Below are 14,130 nucleotides of genomic sequence, written 5' to 3'. Positions count from 1 at the left end.
GCTGTAAATTAAGATGCAGAAGCAGCTCTGTTGTGTTTTAAGGATTTGTGAGCATGAGCTTTCATTCTTTGCTTCTAAATAGATAAGCCCTGCTCTAGATGTAAGTTCTAGAAAGGACAAAGTGTCTAATCACAGAATCACAGTATCTTAAGGGTTGGAAGAGACCTCGAAAGATCATCCAGTCCAACCCCTCTGCCAGAGCAGGACCACCTAGAGTAGGTCACAGAAGAACTCATCCAGGTGGGCTTTGAATGTCTCCAGATTAATTTATTTGAATAGGCATTTGTCTTTGTTGCCATTGATGTGGAGGTGCTGATGGTCTGGAGCTGTCAGTGATGATGGAGCCCTCTCAGCTCATCTTATCATGGCTGTGAATTATTTTAAAGCCTGTCTCATTTGGGTTTAAGTGCGCAGGGATTATGGAGCTCAACTCTTGGAAATTTTAAGGGGTCCAAGTTGCCCTAAAAGTAAAATCCTTTTGAACCTAATGATTTTGACAATTGTAAATAAGAATATCCAAATGAATGGAGTAACATAACTTAGTTCCTTGTAGCCGCTTCCCTGCGTTTCAAGTGGAATGTTTTTCTCTCTCTTCTCTCATGGGAAACATCTGCAGAAACAAATGGCAAATCATTAATGCTCATTCAATAGCAGGCTTTGTTCCCAGTTTCTTGTGCTTGGAAACAATTAACTGTAGACTTTTGTTTTCTCTTGTTTTTCTGTTTGAATGTAAACATCTAATTCCAGTTATATATTCTAGTGGATATCATAGAAGTCCTGTTATTTGGGATTGATTGTAGTTATTTGAGTATGTGCTCCATTCCCAAAATCAGATCATGGTAATTGTGATATCACCTTTGTGCTTGGGGTGTGATTTGTTTTTTTTATACTTTTTCTAAATGTAATGTATAAGATTATATTTAACTTTGTAAATTGATAATTTAGGACACAAACCTCATTTCTAGCTATGGGAAAATGTTTGACTTTTGAAATGCAGCCTGTTTCCTCCAGTTCGGGAAGGTTTCTGATTCCTAAAACATCCACCTTAAATGCCTCATAGAAACATTTAGCAAAAAAATCTGCCCAGCCTTTGATGCTAACCAAATGAAAGCTGAAAAAGATCAGGCATTTATCTGCTTAGATGCCAAAGTTGTTTGAACCAGACAATCTCCTAATCTGTTTACCAGCCCCTGGGCCCTTTGTGTTTCAGGGCATTTGCCAATGCCTGACTCTTGCCTATATCTGCTAGACACAGGTAACTGGAATATGGATAGCTCTGAAATCCCTCAAGTGTTGCCACATCATGAAAGGTTTTTACTGACACCTGTTACAAAAGTTTTGGTTTTGAGCTCTAAGTGGTTTTAATCCCTGAACAAATGCAGGAGATTATATAATTATAGTAGTGGAATTAGAATGCCTTTTAGTTAGTGTTCACCAGAACAAAACATCCATGATTAATAAACTCTGCTGTCTGTTTAATTATGGACTAAGTAGTCATAACTGCTATAGTTAAAACTTAGTTTGAGAATACATGATAATTACAGGCAGTGGTCAATTGGATCTGTTCTAAGCTGTGCTGCCTGGAGCTATGTGTGCATGAAAGGAGAATTAAAACCAAAAAAACCCCTCAAAACCACTCTGGTAACAGCATACAAATGAGCAGCTGGTGTGGTTGGGCAGCATGAGAAATGAGCTGTAGATAATGCTTAAGGGAAGGTGTTTAAAGTTTAGCAAACTTTACCCCACCCTGCCTACAGCAGATTTACCCTGGATGAATCAGGACTAAAGTGGTTTTAAGGACTGTGTAATGTGTTTGCAGTTTTTCACAGCAAGAGTAGTTTAAATTGGTTGGAATCGAATGTCTTTGTGGGTCTGCCACTTGGATGTAGCATTCCAGGAGCTCTCCATTTGGACCTAGGATTTGTGATGCAACTGAAATAGAATAAAATCCAGCAAACTCTATCTCTAAATGGCACATCTCTTGGATTCTATTTAAAATACTTTTATGCTGAGGTTTGGGTATTACCATGCCAACAGATAAAGGCAATCACCCCACCATTTACTGGTTTACAGTGGGAATGAATAATACTTTAAAGGATGTCTATTAGTCCTGCCGTGAATCACTGGTCCATAACACCATTTCTCAAAGCATGGAGTGTTTCCTCCTTCCCTCTTCTCCCAAAATGACTTGAAGGGAAGTGTAAATGAATGACATGTTATGCTGCAGATGCTGAAGGATGCAAGCATTGGGGTCAAGCATTTCTGCATGATACCCACTTTAGCCCTGACTCTGGGACAAGGGCTCCAGCAACTAGTTCTCTGTGATGTGTTGGTGACCATACTGGGTGAGATCAAAGGTCCCTATCCCAGGACCTGATTTCTGACAGTCACTTGCAGGGCATGCAGTCAGGACAGTGTAATAGCAAAGAAACCCTTACTGAGGCCCAAAAAGAATGGAATAGTGTGGAAAATTCTGAGTTAGACAGAAACCACTAAAGAAAATTGTCTGTGACATCAGATTGAGTGACCAGAATGCCAGTGTAATAGTGCCTGTGAGCCTAATTCCTACATAAAAGCTACCTGTGAGAACAAAGATGTGCAAAATGAAAGCTCCTGAGCAGGTTATCATATAAACCAAACATCTTAGAAGAGCTGCAAGAGATTTGTGAATGACTTCAATTGCAAGAGGTGTCATCCTGACTCAATAATGCCAATATTTCTGTTTTGGAGAGCTTTTCTGATTAGATCACTTCCAGGAATGCACTAGGATTTACTATAGAGTTGTGTTTTTCTGAACTTCTGTAGGTGAAATCCTTTACTTAGTCATGCCTGCATGGGATTGTAGCAAATTCTTATATTTCAATTTTTGACCCTTTTATTCAGGCTTAAAATGATTACTGGAATCACAGTTTGTTGGTTTCTTGATAATGATGTCAGTATTTAGGGACTTCAACTTGAGCAAACTGAAACCCTAGTGTTTAACACCTGGGAAGTGCCCAAGTGTAATTACCAACAAACATGAGTTAAATTCCACCAACTTTATCGGATCTTCTCAATGGGAAAATAATGTGGAGACAAGGTGAAGACTTTTAGTGCCAGGAAGCTGAAATCTCAAATGGTGTATGGGAAGATAAACCTCTAAGCTGGTTCTTTTCCATGAGAAATGCCTGGCAGTTAGAGGCACGTGCTGGCATACGTTTACTTTCTACAATAGGGGAAAAAAAGAGTTTAAAGGAGTCCTTATGTTTATGCTATGATCTGTGCACTGAACATTTTACTGTTGTAACTTTAGGGGAGCACTATGACTGGTTTTAGTTGCATGAATTGGCTTCTTTGTATTTAAAGTACTAAGTTATTGTCCAGGATGAAGTTGATGTACCAGAATCACAGCTATGAATAAGGGAGATGAAGTTGCTGTAGTACAGAAGAAAGATATATTTATGCATTTGCTTTTCCATGTATAACAGAATTTTGCCATTGCAAACTTGACCCAGAAGTCAAGCTTAAGAGAAAGATGTGTTCTTGGCATTAGAAACTAGTTTGTGCAGATCTCTTTTCTACATTGTTATCAGACTAAGTGTTTTACTGCTTAATTTTATCAAGTTAGCTTTATAACTTATACCTTATTATCTCAACTACTGTCACCTGTAAGAGGATAGCTTATTGCTGGTTGTTAAAATTTCTCCTGAATTTGTCTCTTGCCCCCTTTCTGTAGCAAGTGTACCAAACCCTTATTGTCACTTAGGCAGCTTCGGTACTTTCCTGAGTGTCTTATCTCAGGAGCTTTTGTAACTGAATTCTGGAGTAGCTGAGGATCTATAAAGCCCACAAAAACATTCATGTACTTTGGAAAAGTTATGTGGGGGAGCTTTGTGCCTACATCATGATGGCTTGTAATGTGAGTGTAAGTGTGCCATAGCTCTGAATACTCACAGTTGATTTCTTGGAGGTTTAAGAAACACTGTCTTCCAGCAGTGCTTCCCTAGAAAAACAGTAGTGACAGAGATTTTTTTGCCTCCCCCCAAATGAATACTTGGTTAACAGATATAGCTTGCAGGTCAGACAGATTCATTGTGGCTATGAAAAGTGCCTTCAGAGGCCGAGGCTCTGATGACTGCTTGGAACACACCAAGTAGTCGTTTTATTCTTCATTTAAACTCCCCTTCTTCCAGGCTTTTCATTTCAGTTGTCATGGTGGTCTGTCCATCACCAGTCTCTGTGCTGTTAACTAGGTATAAGTAGTACTGATGACTGTGTTAGTGCATGAGATGACCCTGAAACCCTCAAACAGTTGGCTTCACTGAGAGCTTCCTTAAGGGCTTTATATGTCTATTGGTTTTCCTATCTCCCTTTCAGCTTTCTCAGTGTTAATGCACAACACCAGATATCAAAGTACTGTGATTGTCTCTAAGGAAACTTGTGGCTTTTGCAGAAAATGAGAGCTTTTCCTGGTACAATTCCCTCATTCAGTGATAGGTTACAACACACCAACCTCTATTTCCTTTAGGGCCAGTTGCCTTTAGCCTCCTGCCTTTATGAATTAAGAGATGGTAAAAATGCTGGGTCATTTTATCTACAGATATACCCAGACTGTGTGGAGGTGTTAAATGTGAGAGGACATTTAATCACACAGGTCGATACAAGTGCAAAGGAATCTCAATTCTCCTGTGTACCCAACGTTCAGCTCTGGCCCTGGCATATGCCACGTTGCTGCTGGGAAGAGGAATGCTGTAGTAAGGAAGAAGAGAGGGCAAACAAACAGCCTGTGTAGGGCAGGCATTAGTCCTGTTCAAATTAGCCTCAGGTCATTTCTACAGATTCAAGATTTTGTTTAGGACACTTTGGTGAATTGTTGCTAAATATAGAATCACTCAGAGCTTTTAATAGATCTTTCCTTTACAGTCACTGAGTTTTGGTAAGTGGATCAGCAATAGTAGTTATTTAGGGAGCAGTGCTGACACATACACAAGTAATTTGCATATAAACACAAACTTCTTTTATTTAAATATGTGACTTAAGTGCTAGTAAAAGGCAGTGGCTGATTTGGCCTCCTGTAGAAATGAGTCTTCAATTTCCTTCCTAGGTTTGTTTTCCCTGAGAGTTATGAAAGGGAATGATCTATTTCTGTGCACCTCTTGTTATAAAAATACACCTTTTGTTATGAGAGAAATGAACAAGAGCTTGAAGGAGAGAGTGAGCAGGAAGGAGACAGCAGGGGTGGATTCCCATTGGAGATCCTTCAGACAAACACCAGCTCATTCTACACATGTGTCTCTGCCTCTCTCTTTGTTATTGCTCCTCATATGAGCCCTGGTAAGCCTCTCATTTTTCTGTTTATTTTAGAGCTTTCCTTATCTCACTCTTACTCTGCTTGTACCTACACTCCTTCTCCTCGTTGCTGCTCATCAGCTTTCCCTCTTCCCCTGCTCCTGATGGTTTCCTGCTGTAGGTGCTACCTTTCCCAGGGGTCACCCAGTGGGATTGGGAACAATGAAGCAAATTTTAAAGCAGATAAAAATCATTGAATCGTTTTGGTTGGAAAACACCTTTAAGATCATCAGGTCCAACCACTCACCTCACACTGCCAAGCCCATCACTAATCCCTGAGCACCTCAGCAACATGGCTTTACAATATCTCCAGGGATGGGGACTCCACCACCTCTCTGGGCAGCCCTTTCCAATGCTTAACAACTCCCTCAGTGAAAAAGTTCTTCCTTATCTCTAATCTAAACCTCCCCCAGCACAACCTGAGCCCTTGTCCTACAGATATAGTCAATGGGAAAGAAATATCCTGATTGCTAGCCTGATCTGTCACTCCAGGATCTGTCTTGGTTTGACATGCACATTATCTGCTACTGTACAAAGCTGCAGGAAGCAGATCTTCATGCATAGGTGTCCCTGGAGACCTCTGATGCTCTGCAGATGTGATTGTGCTGTAAAGATGATATTTGACTGTACTAGCTTTCTACAATGCCATGAATTAGATTGAAAAGATTGAAGGGACTGTCTGGCTTGCACAGGTACAATTGCAAGCTACAATATTTTGAAGGAAGCTGAAAGAGTGGAAGGAACTGGTGAAATATTTTTGTAAAAATACACCCAAACACTTCCTCCTTCATTTCCCTTGTACATACTCATCATTTTCTTCTATTTTAGAATAGGCAGAAACAAACTGAAAGCAATACTTTCATAAGCTGGAGGCAGGTGCAGAGTTTTCTTCAGTAACTTTCACTATCAGATGCTATTTTAAGATGCTTGTAGCAGCTGGTCGTTCTGTTACTTCACATAGTTACTGTCTGCTTATAAATGTTGAGAAAAACCTCTCCAGATTGTGCAAAAAAAGTCTCAAAGGAGTTAGAGCATCACTGTTCCTCTTGTGTGATAAGTGGAGGAAGATGTGTGCTGATTTCATGTGTTTGTGAAAGATGGAGCTCATCACATTGCAGCCAATTAACAAACGAAATGCCAAGCATAAGATCTAAAAGCTCAAAGCCTAAAAATTCAGATCTTCTCCAACAAACCCAAAACCTAAAAAAGAAAAAAAATCTTACTTAAGATACCTATATTACTTGTGTATAATAAACATGCTTTTCTTAAGCTTTATATTTACCCTAGATAGCATTTGTGAAGTCCTGCAGGGACTGTAGATTCAGGTGATATCATAAAAAAACCACCAAGACTGGTTTTCTTTGGTTATCTTATTTCCATCCAAGCATTGAAGCATAGAAAATTGTCTTTTATGAAGCACTCAGACTGATTTGGTGCCAACCTCAGGTCAAGTTTTAATTTTTTGGTGCAAGTTTACCATACCACTATGCTTTGCAAATATAACGATAGAGCAGGATCTGGATCAGCAGACTGGCATCATCTGAAGTCCTACAGGGAAGTTTAAGCACAAAGGCAATGGCAAGGTTTGGAAGCTGGCCAAGACATGACCCTGCTTTAGCAGGCAAGTTGTCCCATGCAATGAAGATGTTAGCTACACTTCAGCAGTGCATTCCCTTTGATGCTCGTTAGTACTAAAGATAATTTTAACACTGATTTCCCTGGGGTAATTAGCCTGTGCAGAATCAGATTGAGATTAGACATTTTTTTTCTGGTGCCTTAGCAAATGCAAGTTCAGGTGTTTACCATGTGCTGTAAGGCATAGCTGTGGGAAGGTAAGACTGTCTCACTTTCTCAATATTGTGATGGACGGATCTAATTCTGTGTCTTTTGTGAGCTTCTGATCGTACCCAGAGAGGAAGGGCCTGAGGCTCACCTAGGTCAGCCTTTCATTTTGGGCTTGTTTTTTTCCACAAAGGAAGTGCAATGCTTGAAGGTGTTGATAATTCAAGGAACATCCTGTCCCTGGTAAAGTATTCTTTATTTCTGAGTGTTTTAAATGTCATATAAGAGTGGTGGTGTGTTTGGAATGCTCCAGGAGAAACTGTTAAATCTGAACAAAGGGTTACTTTATTTGAATGATAATCTCTTGTCTCTGTGGCTATTGATGCTTATAGTAAACCTACATCATTTCCAGGTAAGGCACTGCAATAAGCCACTGCAAAGAAGGAAGTGCAGATTTCTTTTTCTAAAGTATTTCTGCTCTTAGTAATGATTCGTATTTGACTGTGTTCTAGACACAGTGATAAGAAAAACCTGGAGTGCATAGTATGATCTGTTATAGAAATAACCACCCAGGACATAACAGTTGTTCAGCCAACTGAGAGTTGTTTTCCCGATACTGTCCTTTTTGACCCAGGGAGAAATGGTTTTATTTATGGTTTCTAGGGCCAGAGGGTGGAATTTATAGCAAAAAGCTACAAGACGCTTCTCCCTTATCTGCTTCTTGATGTGAGTTTCACTTCTCAGCACACTGAATTCAGAAATTATAAATCTAAAGAGGTTATACTCTTAGCCAAATGTTTCGCTGCATAACAGAAATGCAATTAGCTTTGCTTGTAACATGTACAATGTCTCATGCAGTGTGTTTCAAGCCAGTGAATCTGTGCCAGTCAGGCAGAGATTGGGGTGAATATCCTATGCCAGAACAGCCAGAGGTTTTACAGTGAGGGGATTTCATTAGTTCCTTCCAGCCTAAACCTATGTTAAGATACATGCAAGCGAGGAACATCTTCTCAATGGCCTTTAATGCATGTTAGCATTTCCATCAGTGATGGGTTTAAATGTTGGCTAGCATTACAAGATGGATGGCATGCAAACTGACCCAACATTTTCACCTTAACTGGATAAGCAAATTAAGTGCAATTATTACTGGATTTATGAAAGCTGTAATAGCAGTGGTGTCATGCTCACCTGTGTTTTTATCTTCTTGCTGGCTTTGAGGGTACTTCTTAAAATCATTAGCAGGAAGCATTTCAGGGGTGCTTGGTGCACTTCTGTGTGTATAAGGAATGGTTACTTAGTCAAGAACAACAATTTATTCCATAATTTCCAATATGTACATCAATTTGGTTTTGTTTGCCTGTTTGGTTATATTGGGCACTTAGCATATTTTCAGAGTGTCTTGCAGCATTTCTCACTTATGGCTTTCCTGGCTTCCTGACAAGAGTGTAAGTGAAGCAAAATTGCAGAATGGTTTCTCTAGACTTTCAATGGCATTTGAAATATCTCTTATAGCCACCTGTTAGAACATCTAAAGAAAAAAACATTTAGCTCTAAATATTATAACAATTTAAATGAGTATTTAGGGAGTGTTATAATGAGAGAAACCAAAGCACATCCACAAACAAAAAAATCCCAAGGACCATAGTTAGAGGATACTTAAAGGAGGATAAAAAGCTAGGATATTTGTTATATCAGCCAGATAGTGAGCTGTGACCAACTTTTCTGTCATTAATCAGTTCTTTCTTGCCCCTGTTGCCCCTAAAAGAGGAGGCAGCAAAACAAAAGTAAACAATTAAAATGACAGTTGCAATCAAAAGCAGTTTCTGAAGGGAGAATACTTTAAACTAAATGGATTCTTCTGAGCATCTGAGATCTATCAGCATGTTAAAGAGAAGGCTGAGAAGATAAGCTAAAACCATTTTTTTTTCTTATTGCATAAGAACAAGGAACCTTTCCTTTAAAACCAACAAAGTTAAAACTGATAACAGGAAATGTTTCTCTTCTGATTACTGTTTGCAGAGTTTTGATACAATATGCCATTGATGCAGGGAAAGAATAAAAAGACCAAGTATAGACCAAGAATTTGGCAAAGTACACCTTTCCCTGTGGCTGCTTAGGGAATATTTGGCAATATGGTTGGCACTGGACTTCTGAGGCTGTGGAAGGAAGAGGAAAACTTCTGGCCTGTGGAGGATAAGAAGTTCATGAGCAATATGCTGGTAACAAGAAAACAACAAGCAAGAGAGAATTGCTCTGTTTCAATTGATGTTGCTTGATATGGAAAAGAAAAACTGATGTAGGAAGAAAGAACATTTGTCTGTGTGAATAGATGTTGGTGTGGTAATTGGTACCTCAGGAAGCCTGGCACCCCTGGATCCAGGATGGCTGGGAGGGTGGTCCCTATCCCTTGTTTTCCAGTGACCTCTCTGGGCAAGAGATTTCTGGTGTTGTGATTGTGTTGATGTGCTTTTTCTGCTTGAACTGGGGAAGTTAAAAATGTACCAGTCTGTGGATGGCTGATGTCAGAGTCTATTTGCCTTTCACACTGTATTTACCCTTTTCTTAGATTAGAACAGATTGTGTATTTATTTGTGTATTATCACCATCATTTGCTTGATTTATTTGTAAATATATTACTTATGAAAAAAAAGTTATAGTTTGCAGCAGGGGTGTGGATGTAAAGGTTCCGAGGCAGTGTATGGACAAATTCCTTGGCAGTCTATGGATGGGCTTGTTTAAACTTTTCCTTCTTTTTGTTTTGGTCTATTTTGTTTGTTTATTTGAGATTTTTTTTTTCCCCTTTTCCTTCCATTGTGATTCTACCTGCTTGAGGAGAACTCTGCTCATTCTGGGTTAAATACAAGAGGGTCTCAGATACAGTATGGTCCTGGTAACATTCTGTTGAATGGGTATTTTTGTTGGGCAGCTGAGGGAATGAACTTCAACATGAACTTAAGTAGTTCAACAAGGCCAAGTGCAAGGTCCTGCACATGGGTTGGGGCAATCTCAAGCACTAATACAGTTTGGCTGATGAGTGGATTGAGAGTGGCCCTGTGGAGAAAACTTGGGGCTGTACTGGTGAATGAGAAACTGAATATGAGACAGCACTGTGTGCTTGCAGCTCTGAAAGCCAACTGCATCAAGAGAAGAGAGTCAAGAGAGGTGATTGTCCTCCTCCACTCTTGAAAGAGGTGAGATTGAGATGAGATATTAGGATTAAGTACTTCTCTGTGAGGGTGGTGAGGGAACAGATGTGGAACAGGTTGCCCCATGCCTGGAAAATGTTCAAGACCAGGTTGGAAAGGGCTTTGAGCAAGCTGGTCTAGTGGAAGGTGTCTCTGCCCATGGCAGAGAGGTTGAAACAAGATGATCTTTAAGGTCCCTTCCAATCCAAACCATTCTAGGAATGCAACTAGAAAAAAACATTCAACTTGAGGAAAGTAAGTGGAAAAACCTCCAGGAAGAAGTTGGCTGCTAGGAAACAAGATCTCAAAGCAAACAAAACCAGCAGCAGTGGGCTGTCAAAATGAGAGGGGTGGAGAATAACAGGAAAGGAATAGGAAGCACTAAGAGCTTTGAGAAGTGGACATTGAGCTGGGTCCTGCCTTTATTTACAATATTTTTACTTTGGCAGTACTCTATGCATGTAGGCAACCAAAGTAGAGAGCACTGGCAGTAGGAGAGTTATTTAACTGAATCCCAGCAGTGTGTTTCATAATGTTTTGTGTAAATGTGTTTAGCCTAATCTTTTCTGTTACTGGTCTGTGTGATGTAATACTACCAAGGAGGTATGCAGCTGCCTTGTCAAGTTTTTATTGAAAGAGGGAAGAGCCTAAGTAACAGCTATCAACTGGCAAAAGCAGATTTAACTGCGTCTCTGGTGAACTTGTGCAGGGTATCAGATGCTGCTCCAACACAGGCAGCCCTGCATTTCCAGTCAAATGTCTTAGAGTTGGCATTTATTTCTTTTCTTGTTCCTCTGTAAATCTGATCATCTTGCACTTCACCCCAATTTCAGAGAGAAAAGAAAGCAACACTGTGCCTTTGTGTGCCTCAAATCAACTCCTGCTGTGAAGTTCAGAAAGTTGTTTTTCACAGAATCTTAAGGGCTGGAAAGGGCCTTGAAAGGTCTTCTAGTCCAACTGCCCTGCCAGAGCAGGATCACCTAGAGTAGGTCACACAGGAACTCATCCAGCTGGGTTTGAATGCCTCCAGAGAAGGAGACTCCACAGCCCATCTAGGCAGCCCCTTCCAGTGCTCCCTCACCTGAATGGGGAAGAAATTCTTCCTTGTGTTTCTTTGGAACCTCTTCTGTTCCAGCTTGTACCCATTGCCCCTTGTCCTAATGTTAGACATTAGAGAAGACATTAGAGAAGAGCCTGGCTCCATCCTCCTGACACCCAGAAAGTATGATATAAAATCAGTCTCCTGCAGTAACTGCTTGAGAGGGTTTGACTTGTGAGACTGTTAACAGCAACATCCATAACTTCAACCAGTAGGGCAGTTGTCTGACCTGACAGTTGGTTTTGCTTCTCAGTGATGTGGTGAGGGGAAAAAACAATTTCAGTTTTTCCATGTTCACTTTGATACTGGGTCTGACTTCTGGAGATAGAGGTGATAATAATGCATTAAGCTGATATATCTATATGAGCACACCTTGCTATTTGGGCAAAATTTGTTACTGCCTTGTGAATGCATATAAGGCCATTAAAGGTTATGTTTTGTAAAGGAGAGAAAGATGCTGATATTAATCATTCAAATACCATTATTAATGGGAGGAGGGTTGTGCAGCTTTAGTTCACAGTAATACAGTTAAAGCATTTTTTGTAGATGCCTGAATACCCTGCAAGTATGGTGAGGTTAGTCTCAGAAGTATTTGATTAAGTTATTAAGTAACTGGCTGTACAACCTCATTCAAATTAATGAATGCAAGAGCAGATTTCTTTGAAAGCAGACAGTGAGCTCTCAGGATTCAGACAACACTTGTATTTCTATTGCCTCTTCTGACATTTTCCCTAGTGATCAGGAAAACAGTGGGGTACGTAATATACGGTCAACTATGCAACTGCTAGAATGTAAATATACTGTGAGTTTTTGGAAGCAGGAGTCATGTAGTTAATGGGTATATGTTTCGAAGGACATAGGTATATACTGTAACCTTGACATAGGAATATACTGTAACCTTTGTGTGGATGACTGTGGGACTGAAAAGGAGGAAATCTGCAGGTTTCCTCACCTTTTTCCTTAGTGAGTTTTGATGATGATTTGCCTGTCTCTGCTTTGCAGATTAAGGATGTCTGCTCAGCTGTTGATCACAGAAGACACCGTCTGTGAGGCTGTTCCTGTGCACAGAGGTGTCCGTTTGACCACTCCCTTATGATGCAGATACAGTAGGTGATTTTGTTTTGACTCTTTTCTTGTCCCTTCCTACTGTGTAAATGCTCGATATGAATCAGCCCAAAGACAAACATCCACCAGTAGGTGTTCAAAATCTGTAAGTGATCCATTTGTTCATTTTTGTCCTCCTTTTCTCTCAATTGCCTTCTTTATGAGGAAAACTCTGCAGTGATGACTTTCACTGGCAGTGGGTTAATGTAAGGGGGTGTTTTGAGGGTCTTAGCTGGGATTTCTTATGTTCTATGTGTCTTCTTCAGCTGCAGCCACTTAAATTGTTGTTTTTTTGTGTTGTGCCGATTGACTAACAGGTCAAGTAAGAATTCACATAGCCTAGGAAATAGCCAAAAAAATCTCTCCATATGCTGGAAAAGCATCAGCAGAAATTACAGTGCCAGCTTTGCCAGCATTTTCTGTGTGCTAGCATTATCATGATTTAACTTCCATCAGTAAGTTTTGTACAGAAGCAGTTTCAAGTTGGATAAATCTCAAATTTTTGCAGATTGGCACTTGGCAGAAGAAATGTAACATCTCCTCTTAGCAGTCATAAAGCAGTGGGCAGACATTGCATTTTTGTGTAGGATTAAATACTTGTTCTGGCTTTTTTCCTCCTAAATAATCAAACCTACCCATTAGATCGTATTTGGAAGCACTTACTAATGCGGCATGTTTTGTTATAACTGTTTTGAAAAAAATGACTGAAAGTTTCAAGATGAGACAACATGAATCATAATCTTCAGAGGCTGTTCACTTTTGTGATTGACTTGCCTTCTTCCCACGTTCCTTTTAGTCACCCTGGGAATCGCTGAAGCCGTTTTGTGCTGGAGGCACTGCTGAGATTTCCCCTCGCAGCAATGGACTTGGATAAACCGTCCGTTTGGGGATCCCTGAAACAAAAAACTAGACCGTTCCTGCAAAACCTAAGTGTGAGGAAGACAAAGAAGAGGTCTAGCAAAATGGTGGAGAGAAAAATCCACTCCTTGGACCGACGCCTCAGCGTGTCAGTGCCTGACATGCTGGAGGTTGAGACTCTGACGGAAGAAGAAACAACTTACTCAAGTACTCGGGTGTTGACAAGCTGCTCCTCAGAGAGCTTCTCTAGGTCTATGGGGTCTATGAAAAGTAGAAGCTCTTCAGTGAGGCCATCAGCAGAGGGCTGGCCATGGGCATCCCAGCAGGCAGCAGACACGGATGTGACAGCCACGCAGCTAGATGTGCGAGGCGTGGGCAGCGCCGTGTCCGAGGCGAAGAGGAAATCCAGCGCTGACCTCTTTGAGCTGCTGCAGAGTGCCCGACTGAGCACAGCTCTGACAGATGAGGGGTCAGAGGTAGGTGACTTGAGAACCAGCCAGGCTCAGAGACTGCCTTGGGCTTGCAGAGCTTCTCCTTAATTGTCTGCATTATAAAGGGCGGGAGAAGGGGTCTCAATTCAAGGAATGAATGGGGGATAAAAAGAATCATAAACCATACATGATATATAAAATGTTGGAGACCAGTTTAAATGTCCTTTCAGTCGGTCTGCAGCTGCAAAATAACCCTGCTTCACTTTTTTTTTTTTTTAACTCTGGCAAGGTTATGGTACTTCAAACCTAAAATATCTGTTGGACTTGCTTAAGTCAAAAGTTG

The 14,130-nt window shown here is 40.5% G+C and overlaps 1 protein-coding gene across 1 annotated transcript in view; it reads left to right on the top strand.

Annotated features, from left to right (window-relative positions):
• Window positions 1–14,130, top strand: part of MCTP2 (multiple C2 and transmembrane domain containing 2) — a 123,261-nt gene that overhangs the window by 5,156 nt on the left and 103,975 nt on the right. Inside the window, exons 2-3 of the mRNA XM_061999141.1 lie at window positions 12,397–12,500; window positions 13,295–13,832. Coding sequence (XP_061855125.1) covers window positions 13,359–13,832 — 474 coding nt within the window. The 5' untranslated portion in view covers window positions 12,397–12,500; window positions 13,295–13,358. The remainder of the gene's footprint in view (window positions 1–12,396; window positions 12,501–13,294; window positions 13,833–14,130) is intronic.

The sequence above is a fragment of the Colius striatus genome, chromosome 7 (genome assembly GCF_028858725.1).
Source record: "Colius striatus isolate bColStr4 chromosome 7, bColStr4.1.hap1, whole genome shotgun sequence".
In the NCBI taxonomy this organism is placed as follows: domain Eukaryota; kingdom Metazoa; phylum Chordata; class Aves; order Coliiformes; family Coliidae; genus Colius; species Colius striatus.
This window is presented reverse-complemented; position numbering and strand designations above follow the sequence as displayed.